Genomic DNA, 27,745 nt, shown 5'->3' on the forward strand with positions numbered 1-27,745 from the left:
TGGCATCTCCGGGGCTTTTCCTCCCCGTTGGCTTCCTGCGCCGTGGAGCCGCTCAAAACGGCCTCTTCCACCAGGTTCTGCCGTGGGCATTTGTCTTCCCTGCTCTCCATGCTCAGCTCCTGCTCTGGGGCAGGAAGGACAAGGACAGGATGGGATTTGCCTCCGTGCCACAGGCAAGGCCAAGGAGATCCCCCCAGGGCTGAGCTGCAGCCGGGCCGTGCTGGGCTGGGAGATGGAGCAGCACAGAGGGGAAAGGGGCACTGACTTCCTCCTCACCTGCCTCAGTGTCCCGGGGCATCTTCCTCTTCCTCGCAGCCTCCCAGGCCTTGGCAATGGGAAATCCTGGTTTGGGGAAAACAAGGGATGAGAGCGTTTGCAGGAGGGTGGGGGGTAGCACGGTCGGGACGGACGGAGACGAGAGAGCTCTGCAGCCAGGGCGTGGAACTTGCGGTTTATTGCAAAGGGCCTGGGTGCAGGGCCCTGCTTGGAGCTGCCAGCCACAGCTTGGAGAAGGCCCGAGAGAAGAGAGGGGTAGAGAGGATGAGAGAGTAAGAGAGTAAGAGAGCAAAAGCATAAGAGAGTAAGGTTCCTGTTACAATACAATAAATCTTCTTCTGTGTTGAATATTCTATTTCTCACTAACCAATCTAGTACAAGATACAAATCCTACAGCATTTCCATACAGCCTGTAAGAATCAATATATTACCATATTGTGTTACATTTTAAACCCTAAAAACTCCTCTTTGGCCCCCTTCTGTTGAGCTAGTAGGGTCTGCTCTGACCCTTGGATCTGTCTGCAAGCAGAGGGAATTGTTTCATCAAAAGCGGATTATCTTCAGTTGGGCCACACCATTGTTTTCCAGTAGTTCACTAACTGAGGGATCTCAGAGCTTGCTTTCATTTCAATCTTCCTTATACTTTCTATATTCTCAGAATAGAGATACCCCTCTATATTCTCAGGTAGAGATACCCCTCTCTTCTCTTGGGCCTTCTCCGAGCTGTGGCTGGCAGCTCCAAGCAGGGCCCTGCACCCAGGCCCTTTAAAATAAACCGCAAGTTCCATGCCCTGGCTGCAGAGCTCTCTCGTCTCCGTCTGTCCTGACCATCCTACCCCCCGACGCTCCTACAAATGTGCTCATCCCTTGTTTTCCCCAAACCAGGATTTCCCATCGCCAAGGCCTGGGAGGCTGCAAGGAAGAGGAAGATGCCCCGGGACACTGAGGCAGGTGAGGAGGAAGTCAGTGCCCCTTTCCCCTCTGTGCTGCTCCATCTCCCCGCCCAGCCCCGGCTGCAGCTCAACCCTGGGGGGATCTCCTTGCCCTTGCCTGTGGCACAGAGGCAAATCCCATCCTGACCTTGTCCTTCCTCCCCCAGAGCAGGAGCTGAGCATGGAGAGCAGGGAGGACAAATGCCCACGGCAGAACCTGGTGGAAGAGGCCGTTTTGAGCGGCTCCACGGCGCAGGAAGCCAACGGGGAGGAAAAGCCCCGGAGATGCCACACGAGGAGGGGCTGCAAACGCAGCTGGTGGAGATCTGAGGGGGAAGGAGCCAGCCTGGGCCGGGAAGGCGGCCGGAGATGGAGCCAGAGCTTGGGGCTGGTGCTCCATGACCAGCTCCATGATGGGGAGAAGCCCCACATGTGTGTGGAGTGTGGGAAGAGCTTCAGGAGGAACTGCGACCTGATTGTGCACCAGACGATCCACTCTGGGGAGAGGCCGTACAAGTGCTCCGAGTGTGGGATGTGCTTCACCCGGAGGTCCAGACTGATCCAGCACCAGAGGACCCACACTGGGGAGAGGCCCCATGAGTGTTCCAAGTGTGGGAAGAGGTTTAAGACCAGCGCCCATCTGCTCCAGCACTATCGGATTCACAGAGAGGAGAGGCCCTTCCAATGCCCCGAATGCGGGAAGGGATTCACGCGCAACTCCCACCTCATCACCCACCGGCGCATCCACACCGGGGTGAGGCCCTACGAGTGTGATAAATGCAGGAAGGGGTTTAAGACCAGCTCCCATCTCCTCCTGCACTATCGGATTCACAGAGAGGAGAGGCCCTTCCAATGCCCCGACTGCAGGAAGGGATTCAAGCACAACTGCAACCTCATCACCCACCGGCGCATCCACACTGGGGAGTGGCCCTACGAGTGTCCCCACTGTGGGAAGAGCTTCTCACAGAGTTCTCTCTTGACCCAACACCAACGGAGGCACCGGTAAGGGAAGCCCTGCGAGTGCCCCGAGTCCGGGCAGAGCTTCGTGCGCTGCTCCAGCTCCATCCCCCACTGGAGGAGGCACTTTGGGCACAGCCCATGTGAGCCACATTCCCTGTGATCCATGTTGAGAACACACCTGGCTGCTTCTACTTTTAATTTCACCTTAATTTTTTTCTATTCTCCATCTCTTTCCACTGCAATAGCCAAGAGGGATGGATCTGTCACCTCCAAACCACTCAAATCCCAGTGAAAACAGCTCAATCTTACCCCAAAGCAGCTCAAACCCACCTCAAAATCTCAATCCCATGTCAAACTCACTCGATTCCGCAGCCATCAGGCTGACATGAGGATGGGAGGTGATTTAGATTTGTGGGATCTCAATTAGAGTGGTGGGATGGAAATTGTGTTGGGCTGGGTGTGTGGGATGTATTTGGCAGCAAATAAAACTCTGAGACTTACTGATTTCTCTCCTGTTCATGTTCAGTCTGTTGCAGTTCTGTTTGCAGAGTGCCGCCTTCTCAGCTCATTTTCTTGGTGTCCCCTTTTCTCTCCTGCCTCTCTTTGCCTGCTCTGTTTCTCTCTCAGTGTCTCCCTGGACCCACGGACCACCAGAGACCCTGCCCTGATTTAATTGACCCAGGCACCACCAGAGACCCTCCCTATATTTAATTGCCTCAGGACCACCCAATACCCTCCCCTGATTTATTGCCCCAGTGACCACCAAAGACCCTCCCCTGATTAAATTGACCCCTCCCCTGATTTAATTAACCCCTCCCCTGAATTGACCCCTCCCCTGATTTAATTTACCCTATCCCTGTTTTAATTCCCCTTCCCCTGATTTAATTGACCCCTGCCCTGATTTAAATGACCCCTCTGTCCCCACAGACCCTCCCCTGATTATTTATTATTTTATTTCCCAATTATTATTTTAATTCCCAGTCCCAGGAGCTGAAGTCCTAAAGGCTGGCAAGGAAATGTCTCTGTAGGATTTTGCTCCATTTCCTTTCAAGGGCAGGAACATCTTTTCCTGGCTAGGAGCTGGAATTGCAGACTTTTGGAATGTGTGCAGGGCAACACGGACTGGGATCAAACATGGACTGGGATCAAATAGGGGTTGGGATCAAATATGGACTGGGATGAAATACGGACTGGGATCAACTATTCACTGCGATCAAATATGGACTGGGATCAAATATGGACTGGGATCAATTATTGATTGGAATCCTACAGTGTGGGATAAACTGGGCTGAGCTTATATAGACTGGGATCAAATATGGGCTGGGATCAAATATGAATTGAGATAAAAAATGGACTGGGATCAAATATGGACTAAAATCAACTATGGACTGGGATAAACTGGACTGGGATCAAATCAGGACTGGGATCAGCTTTGGACTGGGATCAACTTTGGACTGGGATCAAATATGGCCTAGATCAAATATGACAGATTTTATGGACTGGGATCAAATATGGACTAGGATAAACTATCAACAGGGATCAAATATGGACTGGGATCAAATATGGATTGGGATCAAATGGACTGGGTTCCTACAGACTGGGATAAACTGGACTGAGATTATATAGATGTCGTGGTTTGAGAGGAAGTTAGTTTTCTGGGATATGAGGTGGTCAGGCCAATAGGTGCTCACATTTGAATACTGGCACCTGGTTTGGCCACTGGGGACATTGGATACGCCTCTGAGGACACAGGGGTTAAAAAGCAGAGCACTCCCGGGGGAAGCTCTCTTGGGTTCCAGCGAGGGAAGCAGGTCGGGCCTCCCCTGCCCAGCTCCTGGCTGGTTTGGGGCTGGGCGAGGTAGGCCTGGCCCGAGGATGGAAGGGTGGAAGAGCCCAGAGAGGCATCGGGCAGCCACACCTCCCCCCAGGAGAGAGAGAGAGAGAGAGAGAGCGCCTGTGCCACCGTGAAATTTGATATCCTGTGCTGGCAGCACAGCCCAGTTGGCAGAGAAGGGCGGGAGAAGGGCGGGGGGATGCAGCGAGAAGGGGTCCGGCAGCTGTGGGAGCTTTGGGTGGGTAGAGCCCGAGCTTTTAACCCTTTTTCGGACAAGGAAAACTTTGCAGAATATTAACCTTTCCTAGAAGAGAGATAAGAGATGAAATGGAGGAAGGAAATGTGCAAGTGTGAAGGTCTGGGCAAGTGAAAGATGTTGGGAGAGTAGAGAAGAATCTTAGGTGGGAAGAGATGATGGAGTGGCCTTAGCTGGACTTTTCCTGCATGGCCATGGACTGAACCATGTTTCCTGTGACACAGAGACTGCATCCAGGGGGAGGCAATGGCTCGGAGCCAAGAGGGTTCAGTGTTGGTACCCCTCGGCCTCAGGGGGTGAAATTTGGGGGGCACAGGTGTCCCAAAGATGAGACTGTGCCCTTTTTGGAACGAGACAAAGCATCCTTAAAAGGACAACCCTAGAAGCAGCTCTGGTCCATGTGCAGTGGTGAGAGCACTGGACATGGAAGGAAGATGTCACGACGAACGATGTTCTCCACGCGGTGCCACGGGAAACACACGGGGTTTCAGCGGTGTTTCCTGGGGAAGCCTATGGCACAAGAAGGATTCCTCTCCCCTTGATGAACTGAGAATTGATTACCTAAAGGGTGGTGATGGACCGAGAGTTGGTGATTTGGGGAATAGATGTATTGGAAATTTGGTGGGAGGGGGAGGAAATGTTTTTGGAAAGTTTTCATTTTCTCTGTGTGTTTCTTGTTACTTAGAGTTGTAGTTTAGTTAATAAAGGTTTCTTTTCTTTATTTCCAAGTGGGGGCCTGCTTTGCTTATTCCTGGTCACATCTCACAGCAGACACCAGGGAGCATATATTTTCATGGGGACACTGGCATTGTGCCAGCATCAAACCATGACACCTACGCTGCCAGTTGGCCTTTTTCCACCTCTCCAGCCATCCCCACAGAGCATTGGCTACTATCCATGAATCAGTGTAGAGGTAGAGCTTTGGCCATTTCTCTCCCTTAGCATTGTCCAGGGCCAGCTAAATGGCTTTGAGTTCTGTATGTTGAAATGATACACCTTCTCCTTCAGCGGCCTCTGCAACCTGTCATGTGGGGCTCCATACGGCTGCTTTCCACTTCTGGTCCATCCCTGCGATGCGACAGGAACCGTCAGTGAAAAGAGCGTAGCGCGTTTCCTCTGGGGGCAGTTGGTTATAGGGAGGAGCCTCTTCAGCCCGTGTCACTGGTTCTTGTTGCTCTTCATCAGTAAGACCAAACTTCTCACCTTCTGGCCAGTTTGTAATTATCTCCAAAATTCCAGGGCGATTCAGGTTTCCAATACGGGCGCACTGTGTGATAAGAGCATTCCGTTTACTCCATGTAGCGTCAGTGGTGTGGTGGGGGGGTGGGAACCTTTCATTTGAACATCCACCCCAGCACCGGTAGTCGGGGTGCCAGGAGGAGTTGTGCTTCCGTGCCAATCACCTCTGAGGCAGCCTGGACTCCTTCATAGGCAGCCAAGGTTTCCTTCTCTATGGGACTGTAGTTGGCTTCTCACCCTCTGTAGCTTCGACTCCAAAATCCCAGTGGTCGGCCTCGAGTCTCCTCAGGCACCTTCTGCCAAAGGGTCCAGGACGAGCCATGGTTCCCGGCTGCAGAGTAGAGCACATTCTTCACCTCTGGTCCTGTCCTGACTGGGCCAAGGACAACTGCATGAGCAATCTCCTGCTTGATCTGTGCAAAGGCTTGTTGCTGCTCAGGGCCCCAGTGGAACTCGTTCTTCTTGCAGGTGACCAGGTAAAGAGGGCTCACGATCTGACTGTACTCAGGAATGTGCATTCTCCAAAAGCCTATGGCACCTAGGAAAACTTGTGTTTCTTTCTTATTGGTGGGTGGAGACATTGCTGTGATCTTGTTGATTACGTCTGTAGGAATCTGATGCCGTCCATTAATAAGGCCTCCGATCAGCCTTATCATGAAGCAGAGCCTTGGTGCTCAGGATCTCAGTCCCTGAGGAGGGACCGGGTGCCCAAAGCCAGCTCAGGCCAATGCCAGGGGGCTACCTTTCTAGCAAGCCTGGTGATATTCAGCTCTATAGTGATTAGCAGCTCTTAGGACCTCAGCTCTTTGCTTGCTAGGTAGTGGAGCTCCGGGCTTGAGGCAGCAGCAGACGGAGAGAGGAGAAGGAGAAGGCAGAAGCTGTTCCACAGAGAAGGCTTTATCTGGGGGTCCGCGAAGGGTCTCGGCTCTTCTTCTGAGCTAGTAGGGTACAGCATGCTAATTTTATAGACTTGGCAAGTATCTAAACTTGACCAATGGCAAGGGATTAGGGAGACCATAAAATGACCGATAGGTAAAGGCTACCATGGCATTTTCTCACATGGTTAGAGAGACAGTTTATAGGGCAGATGTCCATGGAGTCAGGAAGCTTCCTTGCTGCTGTGCCAGCATTCCTTTTGTTAGATTCTCCATGGTGCTTTTGCTAAATGTATGGGGTTTACTACAGTCCATCTTGCCACTTCCCTCCCAGGAACTGAATCTCATGAGCTGGTCCCTTTACCTTGACTTTTTAATGGAAAAACCAGCTCCCAGGAGGATTTGGATGATTTCCTTCCCTTTCTCAAACACTTCCGCAGCTGTGTTCCCCCCACACAATGATGTCATCAATATACTGCAGATATTCGGGAGCCTCTCCCCTTTCTAGTGCAGTCTGGATCAGTCCATGGCAGATGGTAGGGCTGTGCTTCCACCCCTGGGGCAGTCGGTTCCAGGTGTACTGCACTCCCCTCCATGTGAAAGCAAATTAAGGCCTGCATTCTGCTGCCAGAGGAATGGAGAAAAATGCATTGGCAATGTCTATAGTGGCAAAGCACTTTGCTGCCTTGGACTCCAGCTCGTACTGGAGCTCCAATATGTCTGACACGGCAGCGCTCGGTGGTGGAGTCACTTCATTCAATGCACGGTAGTCCACAGTCAATCTCCATTCTCCTTCAGATTTTCGCACAGGCCAAATGGGGCTGTTGAAGGGTGAGTGGGTCTTGCTGACCACCCCTTGGCTCTCCAGCTCTCAGATCATCTGTTGGATGGGGATCACAGCATCTCGAGTGGTTCTATACTGTCGTCGATGCACTATGGAAGTGGCAATTGGCACTCGTTGCTCTTCTTTCGTCAGGCATCCTACTGCAGATGGATTCTCAGACAACCCAGCAAGGTGTTCAATTGCTGGATGCCCTCTGTCTCTACAGCAGCTATTCCAAATGCCCATCTGAGTCCTTTTGAGTCTTTGAAGTACCCACTTCGAAGGTAGTCTATACCCAAAATACATGGGGCCTCTGGGCCAGTCACAATAGGATGCTTCTTCCACTCATTTCCCATTAGGCTCACATCAGCTTCCACCAAAGTGAAATCCTGGGATCCCCCTGTCACACCAGCAATAGAAACAGACTCTGTCCCCACATGTCTTGATGGGATTAATGTGCATTGCGCACCAGTATCGACCAAAGCTTTGTACTCTTGTGGTTCAGATGTGCCAGGCCAACGAATCCACACAGAACAAAAAATACGATTTTCCGTTGCCTCTACCTGGCTAGAGGCAGGGCCTCTCTAAGCCTGGTTATCCTTCTTTCTCTGGCCATATGTTTTGGATGTTCCTTCAATGGGATCAGACATGTCATCATCATCATACCTGGCCATTCGGCTACGGGCAACTGGAGCTGCTTTCCTTTTGGTGGCTTCCTTCAGTTCACGCACCCGTCGTGCCAGAACAGCAGTAGGTTTCCTATCCCACCTTCTCATGTTTTCCCCACAATCACACAGGTAAAACCACAGCTCATCTCATGGGGTGTATCTTCTCTCACCATCTGGGAACCGTCTGCCTTGGATACCAGAACCTCGGATCTGTACTGCTGAAATTTGGAGAAGGAGAAGGTCTTCTTTAATCTCCTCTCTAAGCTTCTTATGATTCTCCTCTATCTTATCCTCTAAGTTCTGCAGAAGTGTTTCTACCACTGCGACTCTGGCATGTGTCGGGCCATGTACAGCATCTGTATATGCTCGGAGCTTCCTTGCCATGTCAAGCACAGTCTCACCCCTCTCATCCCTCTTCATGATGGCTAAGGCAGAAGCATATTCATGTGGCCCAAGTTGTATGAGTTTTCGCCACATCACAGATGTGCATGGTACTAAGTCTGGGTTCCTAGCTGTTACATCATCTGAGAAGATAATCTCTGCCACTGCCATTTCTCTCAGGCATTGGATCCCTTGTTCTATGGTTTTCCACTGGGTTTGCTGCATATAGAGATCGTCTGCACACAGGTATTTTGTGCTACACTTCTTAGGACCCAGAGGCTGTGAGAGTTAGCCCCCCTCATCATTCCTTGGTCTATGACAGGATCCTGTGACAGGGATCCCAAATGCCTGGTTTCAGTGCCGTCCAGAATTGTAGCCTCGCCTGCAGCATCCCAGAGACGGACCAGCCAACTAATTATGGATTCATCAGACCTTCAAGTGTAATCCTTCCTTAGGCCACGAAGGTCCTTCAGGGAATAAGACTCAATATTTGCATCTGATCTTGCACCTGCTGCTTTGACTCTTGATTTTATGTCAGGAGGCATTGAGGTTCCTTCTCCCTCTCCTTCATCATCATCATCATCATCATCATCATCATCCACTGGTTGATTGGTCTTGTCCGTGCATTTCCCAATTCTAGTACTGGCAGCAACAGCCATTGGTTAAGGCTTATTTTCTGGTTTAGCTGCTGGCTTAGACTCACTATCTGGTTTAGCTGCTGGCTTCGAGCCTGGGCTGTTGGCTGCAGCCTGAGTCACCGGGATAGTTGCTGATTTATCTCCCTGCCCCCCTGCCTCTGTCTGCTGCCCGACAGGATCTAGCAGTGAGCGATGAGCACAAGCCAGGGCCCAGCTCACTGCAATGACCTTCCTCTCCTTAGGCTCATCCTGATACTTCTCTTTCAGATATTTCCCCACCTCAGCTGGGTTGTGAATTTGCTCATGGGGAAAATCCCAGACTATAGGGTCAGAGAATTCCTTCAGGATTTGGCCCATATCCTCCCATTTCCCACACCACTTAGGATTTTCCACACCGGGGTCTACTCCTGAGTCAGGGGTCTCATCAGCCCGTCTAGAAATCTCAGCCCTCATTCTAGAGAAGCAGCAGGCTGTATAGACGAAGGTTACCAGATTGAATACCAGAAAGATGGTCTCTTTAACATTCAGGGGAAACGCAACATCCTTCAATAGTGATGCAACAGATTCATAGGAGAAGAAGGAAAGCAAAGGCTGAAAAGCCTCATCCCCGGCTGCTCCTCCTCTAACAAACTGGATGCATAACCATAGCCACGAACCATTCATACCTGAAGCAGACCCCAGCATGTTTACAAACTTTTTACACATCATTACCACCAAGCCCAGCAGGATAGCTATTCTGGTCACTGCCCCTCTGCTATAAAAAATACATATTAGGGACAATATTAAAGCTATTTCTGGGTAAGAAAATAAACCTAGGGACCATAGAGGTATTAAAATCTCAAAAAACCTTAGAGACCAGAAATGCATGCAAGCCTTCAGCCCAACAGACATTATGAATTCAAAAAGCATGGCTATTAACTGCTTTATACAAACACAGAGTAATGGCAACCAAAATGCACTCAAAACAGGGTTTTTCCACTCTCTCTCGAGCCCCACGTGTTGGCTGCCACATTTTGTCCTGGTTTAGGGTAAATTTGGTAGAGAATCTCCAAAGGGGGCCCCTCCAGAAAGCAAACCCACACGACCCCTCCCCCCAACCAGTTTGGGAAGAATTCCTCAGAGAGAAGTGGAAAGAACCTGTTTATTTAACAGGCACAGCACCCCTAGCACACAGAATGAACAATACCGGATGACACCGATCTGAAAAAGGTGACAAATTCAGAAAGTCTCTCTCGGGGGTGGTTGCTCTGTTCTCAGTCCCTCCGGCGCTGGGGCAGCTGCTGCAGCCAAAAGGTGCAAACTCTCGGTGTTCCCAGGTCCCAGTCTGGAGCAGGTTTGAGATGGTCGAAAAAGAGGAGAGGACAAACAGTCCAGGAAGGAATTTGGACTGTTTAGCTAAACTAGTTAATGAGTAGGAGCAAAAGCAAGCAGAAGCGAGAGCAGAGAGAGAGAGAGCGAAGCAAAAAGCAAAAGCAGCAAAATCAAGACCCGCGGTCTCTCTGTGTCCCACCAGGCTGATAAGAATACCCAAACAAAACTTTCACTCTTCAGAGCCAGTCTTAAAGGCACAGAACATGATATCCAGCATTAACAGAACACATGAATGGGGACACAAGCATCATAACATCACCCTAGGACACCTTCGAAATCTGGTCCAGGAGCAGTTGGACCAGGGTCATCTGGAGACTTCTACCAGTCCCTGGAACACTCCTGTCTTCTGCATCAAGAAAAAATACGGGAAATGGAAGTTGTTACAAGGCCTCCAAAAGGTCAATGTCATGATGGAAAGCATGGGAACATTGCAGGCGGGCATGCCGTCGCCCACCATGCTTCCCACAAATTGGCCAGTCCTCATCGTGGATCTGAAGGATTGTTTTTTGCAATTTCTTTGCATCCTGATGACAGACCAAAATTTGCCTTCTTGGTGCCAGCAATTAACAATGCTGAGCCCACACAGTGATATCAGTGGAAAGTTTTGCGCCAAGGAATGCAAAATTCTCCGGCCATATGCCAACAGTATGTGGCCTGTGTCTTGTCTGGAGTTCACAAGCAGTTTTCTGATGCACGTCTGTATGATTATATGGACGACATTTTAGTGGCTGCATCCAGGACGAGCTGCTGAGGATTAAGCCTCAGTTGCTCAGTGCTTTGTATTCTCATGGGCTTCAGGTGGCTCCAGAAAAGGTTCAACAACAACCTCCTTTGAAGTATTTGGGGGTCAAAATTCTGGAATAGACAATCCGACACCAGGAGGTGCAATTTGTACATTTGGTGAAGACACTGAATGATGCCCAGAAATTGGTAGGTGTCATAATTTGGTTACGTCCGTACTTGGGACTGACCAACACACAACTGTCTCCTCTGTATGATTTGTGGAAAGGAGACAATGGTCCTGCTTATGCATCACAGAAGATGTGGCAGTTCCTGCAGTTGTGGGGTGTGTCACACAGGTTTGGTATCCCTCATGCTCCGACTGGTCAGGCTACTGTAGAAGATGCTTGTGGTACTCTGAAGCGGGTTCTTCAGAAACAAAAATGGGGAATGTAGGGTAAAACCCCACACAGTCAGTTGGCAAAAGCTTTGTACACCATCAATCATCTTACTGTGCCACAGAACTCAAAAAATCCTGTCATTTTGAATCATCACCTTTCGTTGCAGGCTCTGGATGAGACACGTCAGCCTCAAGCGAAGGTTCAGATGCGGAATTTAGTCACCAAACAGTGGGAAGGTCTCTATGACCTTATCACTTCGGGGCGTGGGTATGCTTGTGTATCCACAGATACTGGGGTACCCTGGGTACCTTTGAAGTGTGTTCGTCCTGACCTGCGACTGCAGAGACAGAATCCAGCACACGGGCAAAATGGAAACCGTGACCAAACTGAAAGTCATCAAGTGGATGAATCGTTGAGTGATGACTCAGATACAGATGGTGTGAGTGATTACTCCAATGATTCCTCCATGAGTGTACACTGAATGTTGTTCATTTTTCCTGTTAACATTACTCGTTTTTCTTTCTTTTTTTTTTTTTTTAAAGGAAAAAGGGTGAGATGTCGCCCTGTTCTTTGAAGGTTCTTCTAAGCCTTCTGATGTTTACATTTTTGTAATGGAGTTTTTTACACACTTTCCATGTAAATAATGATTGTTTTGCAGTCCTTTCTGGAGGAGGAGAGAATTGATGGACTGTTGGTTTGACCAGTGTGGTTGGAGAGGTGGCAATTTTATCTTCCAATCCATGGATGCTTTTGGAATTTTATAAATATCGAGGTCCAGAAAAAAATGTGCCTTTTTTGCCTTGGACATCTCAGGGTGTGAGTGTCGTTCATTTTGTGTCGTATTGCGACACCCTACCTCTCTAAGCATCTGGATGCAGCGGCTAAGGGGTGGCCAGGACGCCCCAGAGCTGTTGTGGCAGTGGCAGTGAACATCCAGGAAGCACAGAAGTTCACCCTCGGCCAGAAGATGACAGTGCTGGTGTCCCACACAGTGTCTGCAGTGCTGGAAGTAAAGGAGGGACATTGGCTCTCCCCACAGAGATTCCTGTAATACCAATCCACAATGGGGGAACGGGATGATGTAGAAATTGCGGTAACTAACATGGGGAACCCAGCTTCTTTCCTCAGTGCTTGTATGGGAGAAATGGTGTGTGACAGTGGTCACAAGGGTTGCAGGATGAAGAGAGAGGCGAGAATGTTGACCTCATGTTCAGAAGGCTTGATTTATTATTTTATGATATATATTATATTATGACTATACTAAAAAGAATAGAGAGAGAGTTCTCAGAAGGCTAGCTAAGCTAAGAATAGAAAAGGAATGAATAACAAAGGAGCTGTGTCCCGGCAGAAAGCGAGAACAGCTCTGCCGGGAGTAGTCAGTAAATCCAAACATCCACCAGAGACGAATCACGGATCCACCTGTTGCATTCCACAGCAGCAGATAACCATTGTTTACATTTGTTGCTGAAACTTCTCAGCTTCAGCAGGAAAAATTCTAACGAAAGGATTTTAATGAAAAGAGGTCTGTGACATGTCAGTTTTTAAATTTAGTTTAATTAAAAAGAAAAAGTGTTTGTAATTTTCTCTGCTGTGCAGAGAAAATTATTGTGGTTATCAATCAAATATTTGTGGTTGCCAATCAAAACTTCAGTCAAGTGCTGGTGTGGAATGAACAGGGAATTTCTTCACCTGTAGAACATACAATTCTATCAAATCACCAAAACAATTTTACAATATAAGAAAATGCAAAAACAATGCAAAGAAAGTTCAAGCCCAAACAACTGAGTTTCAGGAAAAAGTCCATGGACTGAAGATGTTCCTCTTTGCCATCTCTGAAAGTCTCTTTTGGTCCTGAAACAGGCTTGCTGCAGAAAAGTCCATCAATAGTTATCAAAAGCCATTGACAGTTATCAAACAATTTGGAACAATTTGAGACAACTTCTGGAATGTCCTGCCACAGCCCTTTATTGAATAACTTTGGGCTGAAGCTAATTTTTGGCCCTTCAATGCTTCAGAGCTGCTGCCAGCTATTTCAACTCTTTTTTTTTGGTGTTTAAAAAGAGCAGCAGCAGCAGAGCAGCCAAAGAAAGTCTCTGGGGGGCCCTGGCCCATGTGGAGGGATCAGGAACCCCAGATCTGGCCCACAGAAAGGCAGGCCAGGACCGATAGGGAGAAGCAAAATCACCAAACCCATCAGGAGGCCGGGAGGTGGCCCTGGCCCAGGGACCCGAGCCAAACAGCCCAGGCCCAACATGGCAGGCGGGCTCTGCCTTCCCACAGCCTGGCCCCACACTGCCAATGGAATGGTGACCAAACGCTTCTTTTCCCCAAAATCACCAAGGCATGCCAGCAGCAGGGAAATAGAAGAAGCCCCAAGAACCCTCATCTCGTGTCTAGGAATGTTTTTTCTCCACAGCAAACAAGCCACGATCGCTTCCCGCTGTGCCCTCTGCAATGCAAATGCAACAGGTGTGTCTCCCATCTGCCTCACGGCACCACCCCCTCTGGGCTGGGGACCAAAGGCAGAACTCTCGGCACCCACCTGCCCCTCGCCGCTGGGGCGTGAGAGGGGCAGCAGAGAGATTCGCAGCCCCCAAGGGAAAGCAACTGACCAAACACCCCCCAACCCGCCAAGAACGCTGATTTTGAATGCAGGCAGACGGGCTGCACCCACAGTCAGCTGTCGAGCCATGCCTCCTCCACGGAAAGGGAGGCCGGCGCCCTCTTCCCCTGTCCCAGCTTCCCCTGCAGGAGCAGCCCCGGGACAGCCCGAAAAACTCGGGGGGGAAGCCACGCTGGGTGCAGGAGCAGCTGCGGGCTGCTCCGAGGGTCCCGTGGGTTCGGCGCCGTCTCCAGCATCATCCTGAACAGGCACTAGCTCAGTTTGAGGCGGCGGGGCCGGAGAGGGGGCTGGTGGACGCAGCAGGACAGCCGGGGGGGCGGTGCCGAGTCGCTGTTGTCGCCGAGGGCGTCTCCTACCAACAGCGACGCAGCCGCAGGGAGCGGTGTTTCTGAGCTCTCAGGCGCAGGCGTGGAAGCCGGTGAAGCCACGGGCAGGACCACCCGGGGAGGCGGCCGCGGGGCGGGTCCAGGAGGAGGCCCTGCAGGCCTGGCAGGCGGGACCTCGGAGACCGGTGCTGCCCCCATCTCTGAGCGGGGCAGGGCCCAGGAGGCCGGCCAGGGCGGGGCCTGCAGGGCTGTAAGGGGCGGTGCAGCCCACTCCCATCCCCCCGGAGAGAGAGAAGGGGGGGAAGGGATGGCTGCATCTGAGCATGCTCCGAAGACGCAGTAAAAAAAACTTCGGCTCCTGGTGAAACTTCCCCCCCACTGCCGGGATGCAGGGAGGCTGGGAAGCAACAAATCATCCCTTTCCAAAGGATCTTCTCCCGCTGGAGTCAGAGGAAATGGGACGAGCCCGTTGCAGTTGGCAATCCAGGGAAAAACAGCTGCTCTCCGGTTCAAAACTGGAAAGTACATCCTAAATGCTGGATAAATCTGGGGGTATCCAAACCCACGGTCCAAAACGAATTGGAAAATGGAGTCCATGCACTCCCATATGAAAGCATCAAGGGCACAGAGCACATTCGTAAAGAACCGAAAAATCTTTGCCCATCAAAAAAACTCATAGATATCTGTCTCCAACAGGCAAAGTCCATCCTCTTCACCCCATTTTTGCCAGAGGGCAATAAGCTTCTCCTCTGAAGGGGAGAACCGAACCTCCTCCTCTATGGGGGAAGCCCTCCACATCAGCAGCCACAAACTACAAAGGGCCGCATTTTCAGGAAGGGAAAAGCCAACAGTACCTTTTGAAAGAGTCCAGCATGCTCTGGCCAGCTCCATTGCGCTGCTGCGCTTTCCGAACATCTTCCTGGAGGCTTTTCAGAAGGTTCTCTTTGTGGTCAGCCTTGCTGTGAACTCCAAATCAGGATCTTCAGTTCTTCAGCTCCTGGCTAGAATCCACTTCTGTGGTCACTTGTGAAGCAACCATCAATGCCACACATTCGGGGTTTACCCAGTGCAGCAATTGTTCCTCTGGGGGTCTCTCCAAGTAATTTGCTCTTCAGACGAGGGGTCACCAATTGATGGTTTTGTCCTCCTCACTCACTCAGGGTTCACCAATTGTCACAGTGGTCACAAGGGTCTTCAGGGTGTAAAGAGAGACGAGAATGTTGACCTCATGTTCAGAAGGCTTGATTTATTATTTTATGATATATATTACATTATTACTCTACTACAAAGAATAGAAGGAAAAGTTCTCAGAAGGCTAGCTGAGCTAAGAATAGAAAAGAATGAATAACAAAGGTCTGTCGACCGGCAGAAAGCGAGAGCAGCTCTGCCATGAATGGTCAGTAAATCCAAATATCCACAGGAGACCAATCACAGATGCACCTGTTGCATTCCACAGCAGCAGATAACCATTGTTTACACTTTGTTGCTGAGGCCACAGCTTCTCAGAAGGGAGAAAAATCCTAAAGAAAGGATTTTTATGAAAAGATGTCTGTGACACCCCACCTATCTCTCTAACCCTCAGATGCCTTGCCTACCTTTTTGCCGTGGATCTTGTCCTCTGAGAGTTCTGTCGTTGTCCTGGTGTGAGGGTTGCTGTCCTGTCCCACCGGGAGGGTTCCGCTCTGGTCTCGCTGTCAGGGTTGCTGTGTTGTGCTGCTGTTGGGGGAAAAGGCTGTGCTGTTGTTAGGGGGGCTGCTTAGGCTGAGGTGAGGGCTGGGCTGAGGGCTGGTGCGCCTGTACCCTAATTTGCCTCCTAAGCTGTTCCCTGTAGCCCTGATCTCCAGTGCACTGTGCAGCCCTCAAGCCTTCTCCCTTGACCCCTCAAGCCCTCCCTCAACCCCTCAAGCTCTGTTTGTCACCCTCAAGCCCCCCCTGTGGCCCTCAAGGCACCTCTCAGCTGCCCCTTAGCTCCTGTGTGTCACCCTTAATCCTCTCTTTGCCCCTCAGCCCCCAGCTTCTCAGTGTCACCCTCCATCTGCCCCTGCCACCCTCAGCATCTCTGTGTGTCACCCACTGTCCCCTCTCCCTGCTCCTCCCTCAGCCCCCAGCCTCTGCCACCCTCCAGCCCCTACAGTACCCCTCAAGCTGCCCCTCAGCCTCTGTCATGCCCTGAAAGGACCCTAAAAAACCCTCTAATTCCCTAAAAAAGGCATAGTTTTCAAAGTGTCCTAAACACCCCACAAAAACAAAAAATAGCTTCAGAATACACTAAAAACACCCTACTTTTAAAAAGCCCCCTAAAACACCTCTAAAAATCCCCAAAGAACCTTTTGGGACTACTCAGAGATTTTTTAAAGAGTTCTGAGAATACCCCTAAAGTCCTGAAAATGCCCTGTAAGACCCTAAAAAAGCCTATAAAATTCCCCCCAAACCCCTAGAAATAACTTAGTCATAAAAAAAATTCTCCATTTACCCTCAATACTCTTCAAAAAGCCCTAAAACCTTTTAAGTAGTCCTTAAAAAGGCCCCAAAATATCTGAAAACACCCCTAACAATTCCAATTAGTGGTAAGACATCCCTTAAAACACCCTAAAATATATTTTTAAAAGCCCTGAAAAAGCCCTAAAGGTTCCTAAACATTCCCAGAGAATTCCTAAAAAACTCCTGCAAAAAAAACCCCCTAAAATATCCTTAAAAATCCCTGAAAAAAAACCTAATAAAACCCCTAAACCTCTGTTAAACTCCTACCTGTAACTCTGTGGCCTCCAAACCTCATCTCTACCTTCCAATCAGGGTAACTGCCTGCAGCTGCTGGGAGGGCTCTGGGGCTGTCCCACCATGAGGGTGGCACCTGTGCCCTAACCTTGCCTGGTACCCCGTGTCCTTTGCACCCCAACCCTCAGGGTCAGCTCTCTACCTGTCCAGCCCCCCCATCTTTGCCCCTCAGCAATGTCTGTGTGTCTCCCAGAGCCGCATTCAGGATCCCACGTGCTGCAGGGAGTCACCGGTGGGCAGTGGGGGAAGTGAGGGATGGGGCAGGGGTGACCTGGATTTCAGAACTCCAGCAGACGGCCGGGCACTCAGCACCACAGGCACCCGAACACCAACGCCACCATTGTTCCTTGCACACAAAACTCATCAGGCCAGGTTCCTGATGGAAGATTGTAGGAGCCACTTGGCAGGAGCCGCGGCGCTGCCGAGCCCGCCCTGCTCCGGACTGGCGCTCCCAGCGCAGCGCGGCTGCTTTGGGGCTGCTGCTCCCTGCCCGGCCCCGGCCATGGGGCGAGGGGCGGCAGCTGGGGCCCTGTTGGTGGCACTGGTGGTGCTGGGAGCCCCCCCGGGTGCGGGGGCGGAGCTCTCGGGTGAGCGGGGGGCGGGAGGCGCTGGGACAGGGGGGGAGAAGGGGAAAAAGGGGGCGAAGGGGGGAGCCCAGAATGGAGGGGGAGGAGGAGGGGACCCCCCAAAGGGAGAGCGGGAGAGGCTGAGAGGTGGGGGGAGGTGAGGGAGGGGTGGGAGAGGGTGGGGAAGGGGGGAAAAGGGGAGGTGAGACACCATATCTGAGCGGGAGGGGCCTGGGGTTTGGGGAATTTTTGGGAAAATGGGGAATAGGGACCTAAAATTGATTTTGGTGCGGCCGGAGTGGGAGGGGAGAGGATGTGGAAGTGGAAATGGGGGAAGGGCGGCAAAGAGGAAGCGGCAGCGCGGGCAGGAGAGTCCAATGGCTGCCGTGGGGCACAGGGGGTGCGGAGCGGGGAATCCAGGGTGGCCCCCGGAGCTCTGCGGGTGCTGGGGGTGCTGGGGCACCCCCTGAGCTGTGTCCTGCACTTACAGCGGTGTTCCTGCACATGGGAAAGCAGGAATGTTACTTCATTAACGGCACGCAGAAGATAAGGTCCGTGGAGAGGCTCATCTACAATCGGGAGCAGTACCTGGTGTACGACAGTGACGTGGAGCTGTACGTGGGGTTCAACCCGTATGGGGCGATGAATGCCAGGCGTTTAAACAAAGACCCGATGTGGCTAGAGTACCAAAGGACTTCGGGGAAGTGGTTCTGCAGAGTCTGGTACGAGGGGTCCACCCCGTTCATCACGGAGCGCCGAGGTGAGCGCGGGGCCGAGCGTGTCCCCTCGGGCTCTGCCCTGCCAATGACCCTGAAGCCGCTCAAAATCTCCCTGGGAATCGCCCCAGAGCCCTCAGCCCTCCTTGTGCCCATCCCCGGGGCCCCTTGTCGTCCTCAGTGACCCCCTTGTCTCTCCCAGTGACCCCCCGCGCGTCCATTTCAGCGACGCGTAAAGCTGACTCTTTTCAGCCAATCAGATCGCGTCTCTATGATGACTCATCTGTTGCCAAGCAGATCCGCAGCGCCGAGTGCCCCGCGCTGGACTCGGCCTCCCAGTGCTGCGCACTTCATCCCAGTTCCATAAGAGTTCCTCCAAGGCCGTCCCAGTCCCTCCCAGTCCATTCCCAGATCCCTCCCAGTGCCTTCTCAGTCCCTCCCACTTCTACTCAGGTCATTCCTTGTCCATTCCCAGTTCATTCCCAGATCACAATCCTCAATCCCTTGGCCCCTCACCCCTTCCTATTTCTCTCAATGCCGCCCCAGTCCCTCCCAGTCCTTCCGAGTTCCACGCAGCCCCTCCAAGTCAATTTCCAGTCAATCCCAGTTAATTCCCAGTTCATTCCCAGACCTTCACCCTCTCTCCAACTACCCCCCATCCCCTCCCACATCTCTCAGTGCTACTAATCTCCCTCCCAGTCTATTTCTAGTGCCTCCCAGTATATTCCCAGTCCATTCCATTCCTTTCCAATCCATCCCCAGTCTCTCCAACTCCATCCCAGTCCATCCCCAGTCCACTCCCACTCCCTCTCCAGCCCACCCCAGCCCTCCCTTCTCTCTCCCAGTGCCCCCCAGCTGATCCCACTGTGTCCCCGCTCTCTCTCTCTCCCAGTGCCCCCCAGCGTGTCCATCTCGCTGGTGCCCCCCTCGAGCTCCCAGCCCGGCCCCGGCCGCCTGCTCTGCTCCGTGATGAATTTCTACCCTGCTGCCATCCAGGTGAGGTGGTTCCAGGGCTAGCAGGAGCTCTCAGAGCACGTGGTGGCCACCGACGTGGTCCCCAACGGGGACTGGACCTACCAGCTGCTGGTGCTGCTGGAAACCCCCCCCCGCCCCCCGCCCGGCGCGGGCTCAGCTACAGCTGCCAGGTGGAGCACGTCAGCCTGGAGCAGCCCCTGAGGCGGCACTGGGGTACGGGGGAGCCCCTGGGGGCGCTGGCAGAGCCACTGGGCTGTGCTGGGAGCTACTGGGAGGGAGCTGGAGAGAGCCGGGCTGGAGCTGGGAGAGGGGCTGGGGGCAGGGCAAGGGCTGGGCAGGGGTTTGGGGGATGCTGGGGTGGGTGGGATGGGGTTGGGCGGGTCCTGGTGGGCACTGGGAGGGAGTTTGGGGGTGCTGGGTGTGACTGGGAGGGAGTTTGGGGGTGCAGGGAGGCCGGAGGGGCTGGAAGGAGATTGGCGATGGCAAAGCGGGGCTCGCCATGAGCTTGGTTGTGCTGGGCACAGCCTGGGAGGGCTCTGGCTTAGTCCTGCTAGGGCTGCCAAGGGACTGCGAGAGGTCCTGGGGGTCCTGGGGCAGTGGGGAGCACCTGGGAGGGGGCTGTGGGATGCTGAGAGGGACGGGAGGGGCTTTGGTGGCTCCTGGCCAGGACAAAAATGGATCGCGGGGAGGTTTCAGGGGGTCCTGGCTGGGCTGAGGGCCACAGGGAGGGTGCTGGGAAGGGCTCGGGGTGTCGGTGAGAGGTTTTGGGGGCGCTGAGCCCTGCGGACCCCCCAGAGATGCTGCCGGACGCCGCCCACAGCAAGATGCTGACGGGCATCGGGGGCTTCGTCTTGGGCTTCGTCTTCCTGGCGCTGGGGCTCGGCTTCTCCCTGCGCAAGAAGGTCAGGGCGGGTGCCGGGGGTGGCGTCCCCCCCGTGGCGGAGCATGTGCGCTCCCACCGGGGCCCCCAGCCCGGTGTCACCCCCTTTTCTCTGCCCACAGAGCTCCTGAGCCGGCGGCGGCCGCAGCCCCTCCCCGTGGGCTCGGGCCCGGCCGGGACCCCCCGCTCTGTCCCCGCTCCGCTGATTTTGAGGGGGTCCCGTGTCCCCCCCAGCCCCGCTGGTGCTCTGCCCCCGCCCAGTGCCTGCTCCCAGTGCTCCCAATAAAGCTTCCCAGTTGGGCCTGGGGCCGTTTATTAGGGGGCGGTGGGGAGGGGTTTGGGGGGGGGCAATGGGCCGGATTTGGGCAAAGGGAGGGGGACAAAGGGTGGGGGCTGGGCCCGAGGGGAGCGGGAGGAGGAGGTGGAGGTGGAGGTGGACGAGGAGGAGGAGGAGGAAGAGGAAGAGGAAGAGGAAGTGGAAGGGGAAGGATCAGGAGAAAGGCCGGAGAGAGGAGGAAAAGGAGGCAGGATAAGAAATGAGGAGGAGGTGGGGGAAGGAGGAACTGGAAAGAAGAAGAAGAGGAGGAAGAAGAGCAGCAGCACCAGAACCTCGCCGTTTTTCCACCTCCCCAGAGCTGCAGCCCCCCCGGCCCCATCAGCATCCCCCCCTCCCCACATCCCGCACTGAGCAGGGAGGGAGAGCTCAACCCTTGTTAAGAATATCTAATGAATTTAAAATAACTAATACTTCTAAATTTTAATAAAATGTTATTTTAATTTAAGAAAACACCATATAACTTAAATTTATATAATTTAAAAAATAATTTTATATTGGTGTAAGAGTCGGTTCCAAATTTTCCCTCGTCTGCCTCAGGATCGTCATTTGGCGACCACTAAGAAAAGACCGCCCCTTTCTTAAATCTCTGGCTCCAAAGGAGAAAGTCACATGCCAACAACGCCCTAGATCTGAGAGCCTTGCTAAGCCATTGTTGTCACAGGTGTTGTTTGCTGTGTGCTACACTGAGCCCAATGAGAAGAAGAAGGGGGCACTGTGCCCTTTTTGCAACAACAGCCTTGGGAGCTGCTGCACCTCTCGGCCTGGCTGGACTTCTCCTGAGTTTCAGGTGGTCCCCCCACAGAAGACCCTCACCTGTTTTACAACCACCGTGACAGACAGACTGAGATGGAAGGAGCCTCTCCATCAAGGACTGAGACATGGAACCCCCATGTGAAAAGGCCCCTCTGCTCCTTCCAAGGACTGGGACTGAAACCCCCAGCCCGGGGCAGGTGTGTGGGGGAGGCAAGCTGACCAAAGCGAGATGTTTGCCTGCAGGTTGTGGCCGCTGGACCAAGAAGACAATGGCTCTCGTTTACTGCTGAGAGCATGGACTACCTGTTACATCTATTCCTTATTGTATCTGTTTCCCCATGCTCGCAATTTCCAATAGAGTTATCATAATAAAAACCTCTGAGTTAGCGAGAGACTTCGAGATCTCCCCGACGCAACAGGCGGATCCTCGACTGGACTGGACCAACGGACTTTGTCTCTACATTTGGCAGCCCTATTCCCTCTCTCTTCCTTTATCTTTTCTCTCCCTTAATCCCTCTATCGCATTTTGCTGTGGTCATTCAATAAAGGTGCATCTGTTTTGATTATCATTGCAAACCCCTTTGTACTGTGTCAGTTCTTTTTGCACCCTGAGATCAAATCCATGAACCATCAAGAAACCCGTCCGTGAGGACGGATTGTGACACCCCCCGAGGACACCTCCCCAAATCCCCCCCCCAGCACCCCCAGACCCCTGCTAAAACCCCCTCAAGTTCTCCCCAGACCCTCCCCAAATCCCCCCCCAAACCTCCTCAAGACCCCTCCCCAAATTCCCCTCACGACCCCTCCAGGACCCCTCACCTGTCCCTGCGCCTCCTCAGCAGCTCCCGGAGCCCCCCCGTCCTCTCCCAGTGCCTCCCCCGCTCTCTCCAGCACCTCCCGCAGGACCCGCCCGAGCCCGGGGCGGCTCCCAGGGGTCCCTGAGGGGGTCCCTGGGTGGGGGGGGGGGGATTGGGGGCGCCTGCTCCATGCCCAGCCCGTGGTCAGGGGGTGCTGTTTTGGGCTCAGCTCTGATTGGTTGGAGACACGCTGGGAGGGCAGGAGTTGCTGAGGGGAGGCACCCGGTGAGTGGTTGGTTTGATAGAGGACGCGGTGATTGACAGGAGAGGGGCGAGGGAGGCGGGCTTTGCCGAGGGGAGGCGCGCGGTGATTGGTTGGTTCAGCTCCAGAGAGGCGGGAGTAGCTGAGGGGAGACCTGCGGTGATTGGTTGATTTGGCGCGTGAGAGGCGGGCGGTGGGGAGGCATGCGGTGATTGATTGGTTAGTTTGGGAGATGAAGCGTGGTGATTGGATGGTTTGGGGTGGGGCGCGCTGCTATTGGCTGGGAAAAGTCCAGGATTTTTTAAAGGACTTTCCCTGTTTTTTGGGGAAAAACTCTCAGATTTTTAAGGAAAAATTCCCGTTTTTTTGCAGGAGAAACATGCCCGGGTTTTTTGACCCCACATGACCCCAAATAACCCAAATAACCCCAAAACACTCGAAATAAACCTCAAAGAACACCCAAAAACCCCCAAATACCTGAAAATGCCCCAAATAACCCCAAACAAATCCAAATAACCCAAAAAAAAAACAAACAAAAAAACCCAAATTAAACTCAAAGACCCCCAAATGATTTCAAGTACACTGAAAAAATCCCATATACACCAACATAACTCCCAAGAACCCCAAATAATTCCAAAAAAGCCCAAATAAACCCAAACAAACCAAAATACTTCCAAATAAACCCAAATAATTCCAAATAACACCAAATAAACAGTAATAAATCAAGTAAAACCCAAGATAAACCCCAAATAGTCCATAAATAGCCCCAAATAAACCCCAAACAAACCCTAAATTAACCCAAAGAAACCCCAAGTAACCCCAGTTCCTCACGTCCCCACCCATAAACAGATCCCGACCAATCACAACGCGCGGCACTGATGACGATCCACTTGCTGGGCACAAACTCAGAGCCCTGGCCCCGCTCAGCGATTTTCAGCCAATCAGCGCCCGGCCCGACTCTGACTCATCACTTGCCAGGCACAGACCAAGGCCTCTCACTGCGGTAAATACTCAGAGACCGCGCGGGGTAATTTCCAGCCAATCAGAGCATGTCTTGCTGATGACTCATCAGTTCCCAGGAGCGGAATTTGGGGAGGGGGGGAAGTGACCCTGGGGATGGGCTGGGGTGTTGCCTTCTGGTATAAGGCAAGGCGACCTGGTTCTGAGGAAACGGCACGGCGAACCACTCTCCAGGGTCGCTCGGGCCAAGGACACACGCAGGCACCAATGTGATGGACGGTCCAAAAGCCTTTGTTATCTCATCTCTTGGGGTTTTATAGTCTTGGGGGTCTCTACGTCACAGTGGGGTTTGTCTTTACCATCTATGGTTAGTAAGGAGTGGAAAGTCACTGGGTAGGGGATGGAAAGTTACTGGTATTCGGTTAAGGGAGGCTACATTCCTATGTTAATTTCTTATCTAAGGGGAACAGAGGGTCTTATCTAAGGGGAACAGAGGGTCCTGCCTTTCCGTCACATTGCGAGATCTTCCGAACGCCTGTCCCTGTCTACCACATCTCCCCCCCCTTTTTTCACAAATGAATGAGGTAGTCATATACATAGGCACTGAAATGAGGTATAAGGTTGTAGTTCGACAAGGGAAAGGGTTTGGTAAACCTGAGTAAGTCTTTGCCAGACAAGTTTAGGACTCGTGACTGGCAGTGTTCCCTGGTTGAATTTGTTGGAATCCATAAGGTTAGAGGGTTTTTAGGAAATGGTTAAAAAAGTATAGGCCTCAGACTGAAGTTTTGTTAGCATTGCAAATGCAAGCAGAAAAGTTTCCCATGCAAGCAGAAAAGTTTCCCAAGCAGTAGACGTGACAAATAACAATAGATCTCTGTAGAATTGGTTTTAGGATGGCAACAAGGTTATTTAATGTATATCTTTAGAAGATTAGCATGAATAGAGCTCTGTTCATTGTCTCTTATGAACCAGTCTTTGTTTTAGCTACGATTACATATACTTTGTGAGATTGGATAGAATGCTTGTCAATATGTGTTTTCTGAGTGTGATTGGCTGAATTCTAGATTGAGATGATTCTATGTATTGCTGTATGAGCCCTACTGGAGGAGACATTTTGGGGTGGATCAGTGAGCTGTCATGTCTCCTTTTTGTATTATGAGACTGATGTGCTGGAAATAAAATCAAAAATCTTTTCACTGGTCTGTTTGCAATGTTATCCATATTTGGATATTTTGCCGCGGCCTAGTGGGTTCCTTTTTTAAGACGTGGGTTCCTGACACAACTGGACTTATATCTACCCATCCCCCGGCAAATGGTGCCCCGTGTGAGGAACAAAATATGGATTAGTTCTATATTGCAGAGTTATAAAAAGACATGAAAGCCAACGATGTAAAGTCTCATTACTAACATCCTTTAAAATTGAACCTTCTATTCTCCTGACTACATTAGCAACATAAGCAGAATCTGTAACTAGATTAAAAGGCTGAGGGAAAAGCTGAAAAGCTCGAACTACTGCAGCAAGTTCAACAATTTGAGGGGATCCCTCTACCGCTTGAATATCTGATTCCCAAACATTAGTCTTTTCATTAAACCAAGTTACTACGGACTTGTGGCTTTTACCAGAGCCATCAGTGAAGAGAGTTACAGCATTTAAAGGTTCTTCACTTAATTTAGGTTTTTCTCTGAAACTCAATTTTGCTTGCAGTAGTTTGTGAGCTGGATAGTGTATGGAACAAACACCTGGGAAACCTAAGAATGCATATTGTAAATCATCAGAATTTTGCATTGCCCAATTGAAGTAATCATTTTTCAAATAACACACAGGCAAAACTGAAAGAACATCCTCCTGTTCTAATTAGGAATCCTGACTCTGGACAGATGGAAGGTCCGTTTCAATTAATAACGTGGGGCAAAGGGTATGCTTCTATCTCCACAGGTGCTGGAATTAAGTGGGTTCCTGCCAAAAACGTCAAACCATATCGCACTTCAGAACCTGTTGTCGAATCCAGAACCGAGGAAGCAAGTACGCAGACGTGAACCGAATCGAAGGATCCCGGGTCTCGCCTGACGCCTCTTGTGCCTGACGTTCTTTGTGCATCGGTGGAACCCATGAACTCTGATTTTGTGCCAATGTTATTCTTGAATATACTAATTGAATGCTGAATGTTTGCTTTACAAAATTAATATTTGGCTGAAAACTTAGGTTGTCGTTTTTGTTTAGAAAGAATTCTGCCAAAACTTAGTTCCTGAAAGAGATGGGGCAAATTCAAATAGTATACTTGTTTTGCTTGATTTTAATTGTTTTTTGTCATGCAGATTTGCCTGTGGATCAACCGAAAACGAATGTTTGGGTGACCTTAGCCAAGGCTGCTGGATCGGATACTATATGTCTGTCTAATTCGGAACCAGAAAAGCCTTTTTCAACCTGTTTGGTTGGTGTGCCAGTGAGAGAGTTGCCTTTGATCAAAAAACAATCTAATGGTAAACCAGGTGGAATTGACAATGGAAACAGTCCTTCCTTCAATTGGAACATTTGGTCCAAAAAACTCCTTAGGGCAGCATCTGAATCTCAAGAATTGGAAATCCTTGGTTCTTTGACCATGGATTTTTGTTTTACTTTCATGACTCGTGCCTGGCAAAAAGGTGATCCCCCAAAGTTCAGTGTTACTCCTCATTATTTTGCATATAAAAATTTGAGTTTTTGGTGTAATGTTTCGAATAGTTGGGATGTGTTTCCGGAGACGGATCAATATCCACGGCAATTGCCGAAAGGGTATTGGCTCATCTGCGGAGACAGAGCTTGGCAAGGCATTCCAGCTCACCTTGAAGGTGGCCCTTGTAGCATTGGTATGCTCACCATAATTGCCCCCTCTGCAAAAGCAGTGATGAAAAAGAAACAAAGGAGAACAAGAGCTGTTCCTCATTATGATGAGAACTGTCAGAGTGATTTTATGCCTTGGAATGCCGCCAGAAGGGTTTCAGCAGGTATCTTTTTACCACAATTGGCTTCAGCAGTGGCATTGAGACAATTAGATCGAGTTGGATGTTGGCTGAGCAAACAAGCTAATGCCACATCCTCCGCAATCAGTGATATGTTGACCGATGTTGATAGTATTAGACATGCTACTCTTCAAAACAGAGCAGCCATTGATTTTCTTTTACTGGCACAAGGACATGGTTGTGAGGAATTTGAAGGATTGTGTTGTATGAATTTGTCTGATCATTCTGAATCCATTCACAAAAGCATTCAAAAATTAAAGGATCTGACAGCCCAAATTAAAGAAGATGGAGGTTCCTGGCTGGATGATTTGTTTCAAAATTGGAATTTTGCACCTTGGCTAAGGCAACTTTGCAAGATAGGTCTTTACGTATTAGGTGTTCTAATACTGATATTGATAGTGGTACCTTGTATACTCTGTTGTGTTCGGCGAATGATGAACAAAACAGTCCGAGAAGTTTTTGTCATTCAAGCAGGAGAATTAGGAAGTAGAAGCACGGAGAGTGTACGAAATCTTACGAAAGCAGTAGATGAAGGTATTGACATGAACGAAGGTTTTGAATTAAGGCCTTGGAATCGACCAGAGTTTTTTGAACGATAACTTGTGACTGTTGCCGAACGTGAATCATACCTCTTTCAAGGATTAGGTTTTCACAGCATTAAGTTGCTGTGCCGTAATATAGCAATACTTCAGTTTAGTGAAAATATGTCTTCAACAGATAATAAGCAGAAATTTTGCAATAGAGCTATGAAACGCAAGTAGTAAGCGACAAGAAAATGAAAGTTTCTGTGTCAAACAGAGAGGGGGAAATGTTGGAATCCATAAGGTTAGAGGGTTTTTAGCAAATGGTTAAAAAAGTATAGGCCTCAGACTGAAGTTTTGTTAGCATTGCAAATGCAAGCAGAAAAGTTTCCCATGCAAGCAGAAAAGTTTCCCAAGCAGTAGACGTGACAAATAACAATAGATCTCTGTAGAATTGGTTTTAGGATGGCAACAAGGTTATTTAATGTATATCTTTAGAAGATTAGCATGAATAGAGCTCTGTTCATTGTCTCTTATGAACCAGTCTTTGTTTTAGCTACGATTACGTATACTTTGTGAGATTGGATAGAATGCTTGTCAATATGTGTTTTCTGAGTGTGATTGGCTGAATTCTAGATTGAGATGATTCTATGTATTGCTGTATGAGCCCTACTGGAGGAGACATTTTGGGGTGGATCAGTGAGCTGTCATGTCTCCTTTTTGTATTATGAGACTGATGTGCTGGAAATAAAATCAAAAATCTTTTCACTGGTCTGTTTGCAATGTTATCCATATTTGGATATTTTGCCGCGGCCTAGTGGGTTCCTTTTTTAAGACGTGGGTTCCTGACACAACTGGACTTATATCTACCCATCCCCCG

At 50.7% G+C, this 27,745-nt stretch overlaps 1 protein-coding gene and 1 pseudogene across 1 annotated transcript in view; one reads left to right on the forward strand and one right to left on the reverse strand.

The window, feature by feature from the left end:
• The window catches only part of LOC128945560 (uncharacterized), a 1,627,138-nt pseudogene that overhangs the window by 460,009 nt on the left and 1,139,384 nt on the right, over positions 1 to 27,745 (reverse strand).
• The window catches only part of LOC128945512 (zinc finger protein OZF-like), a gene marked incomplete at its 5' end in the record, with an annotated part of 51,675 nt that continues 25,541 nt past the window's right edge, over positions 1,612 to 27,745 (forward strand). Inside the window, 2 exon segments of the mRNA XM_054289277.1 lie at positions 1,612 to 2,253; positions 11,292 to 11,311. Coding sequence (XP_054145252.1) covers positions 1,612 to 2,253; positions 11,292 to 11,311 — 662 coding nt within the window.

The sequence above is a fragment of the Melozone crissalis genome, unplaced genomic scaffold (assembly GCF_028551555.1).
Source record: "Melozone crissalis strain CALT ecotype California unplaced genomic scaffold, PUWL_Pcris_2 ptg000066l_1, whole genome shotgun sequence".
NCBI lineage: Eukaryota > Metazoa > Chordata > Aves > Passeriformes > Passerellidae > Melozone > Melozone crissalis.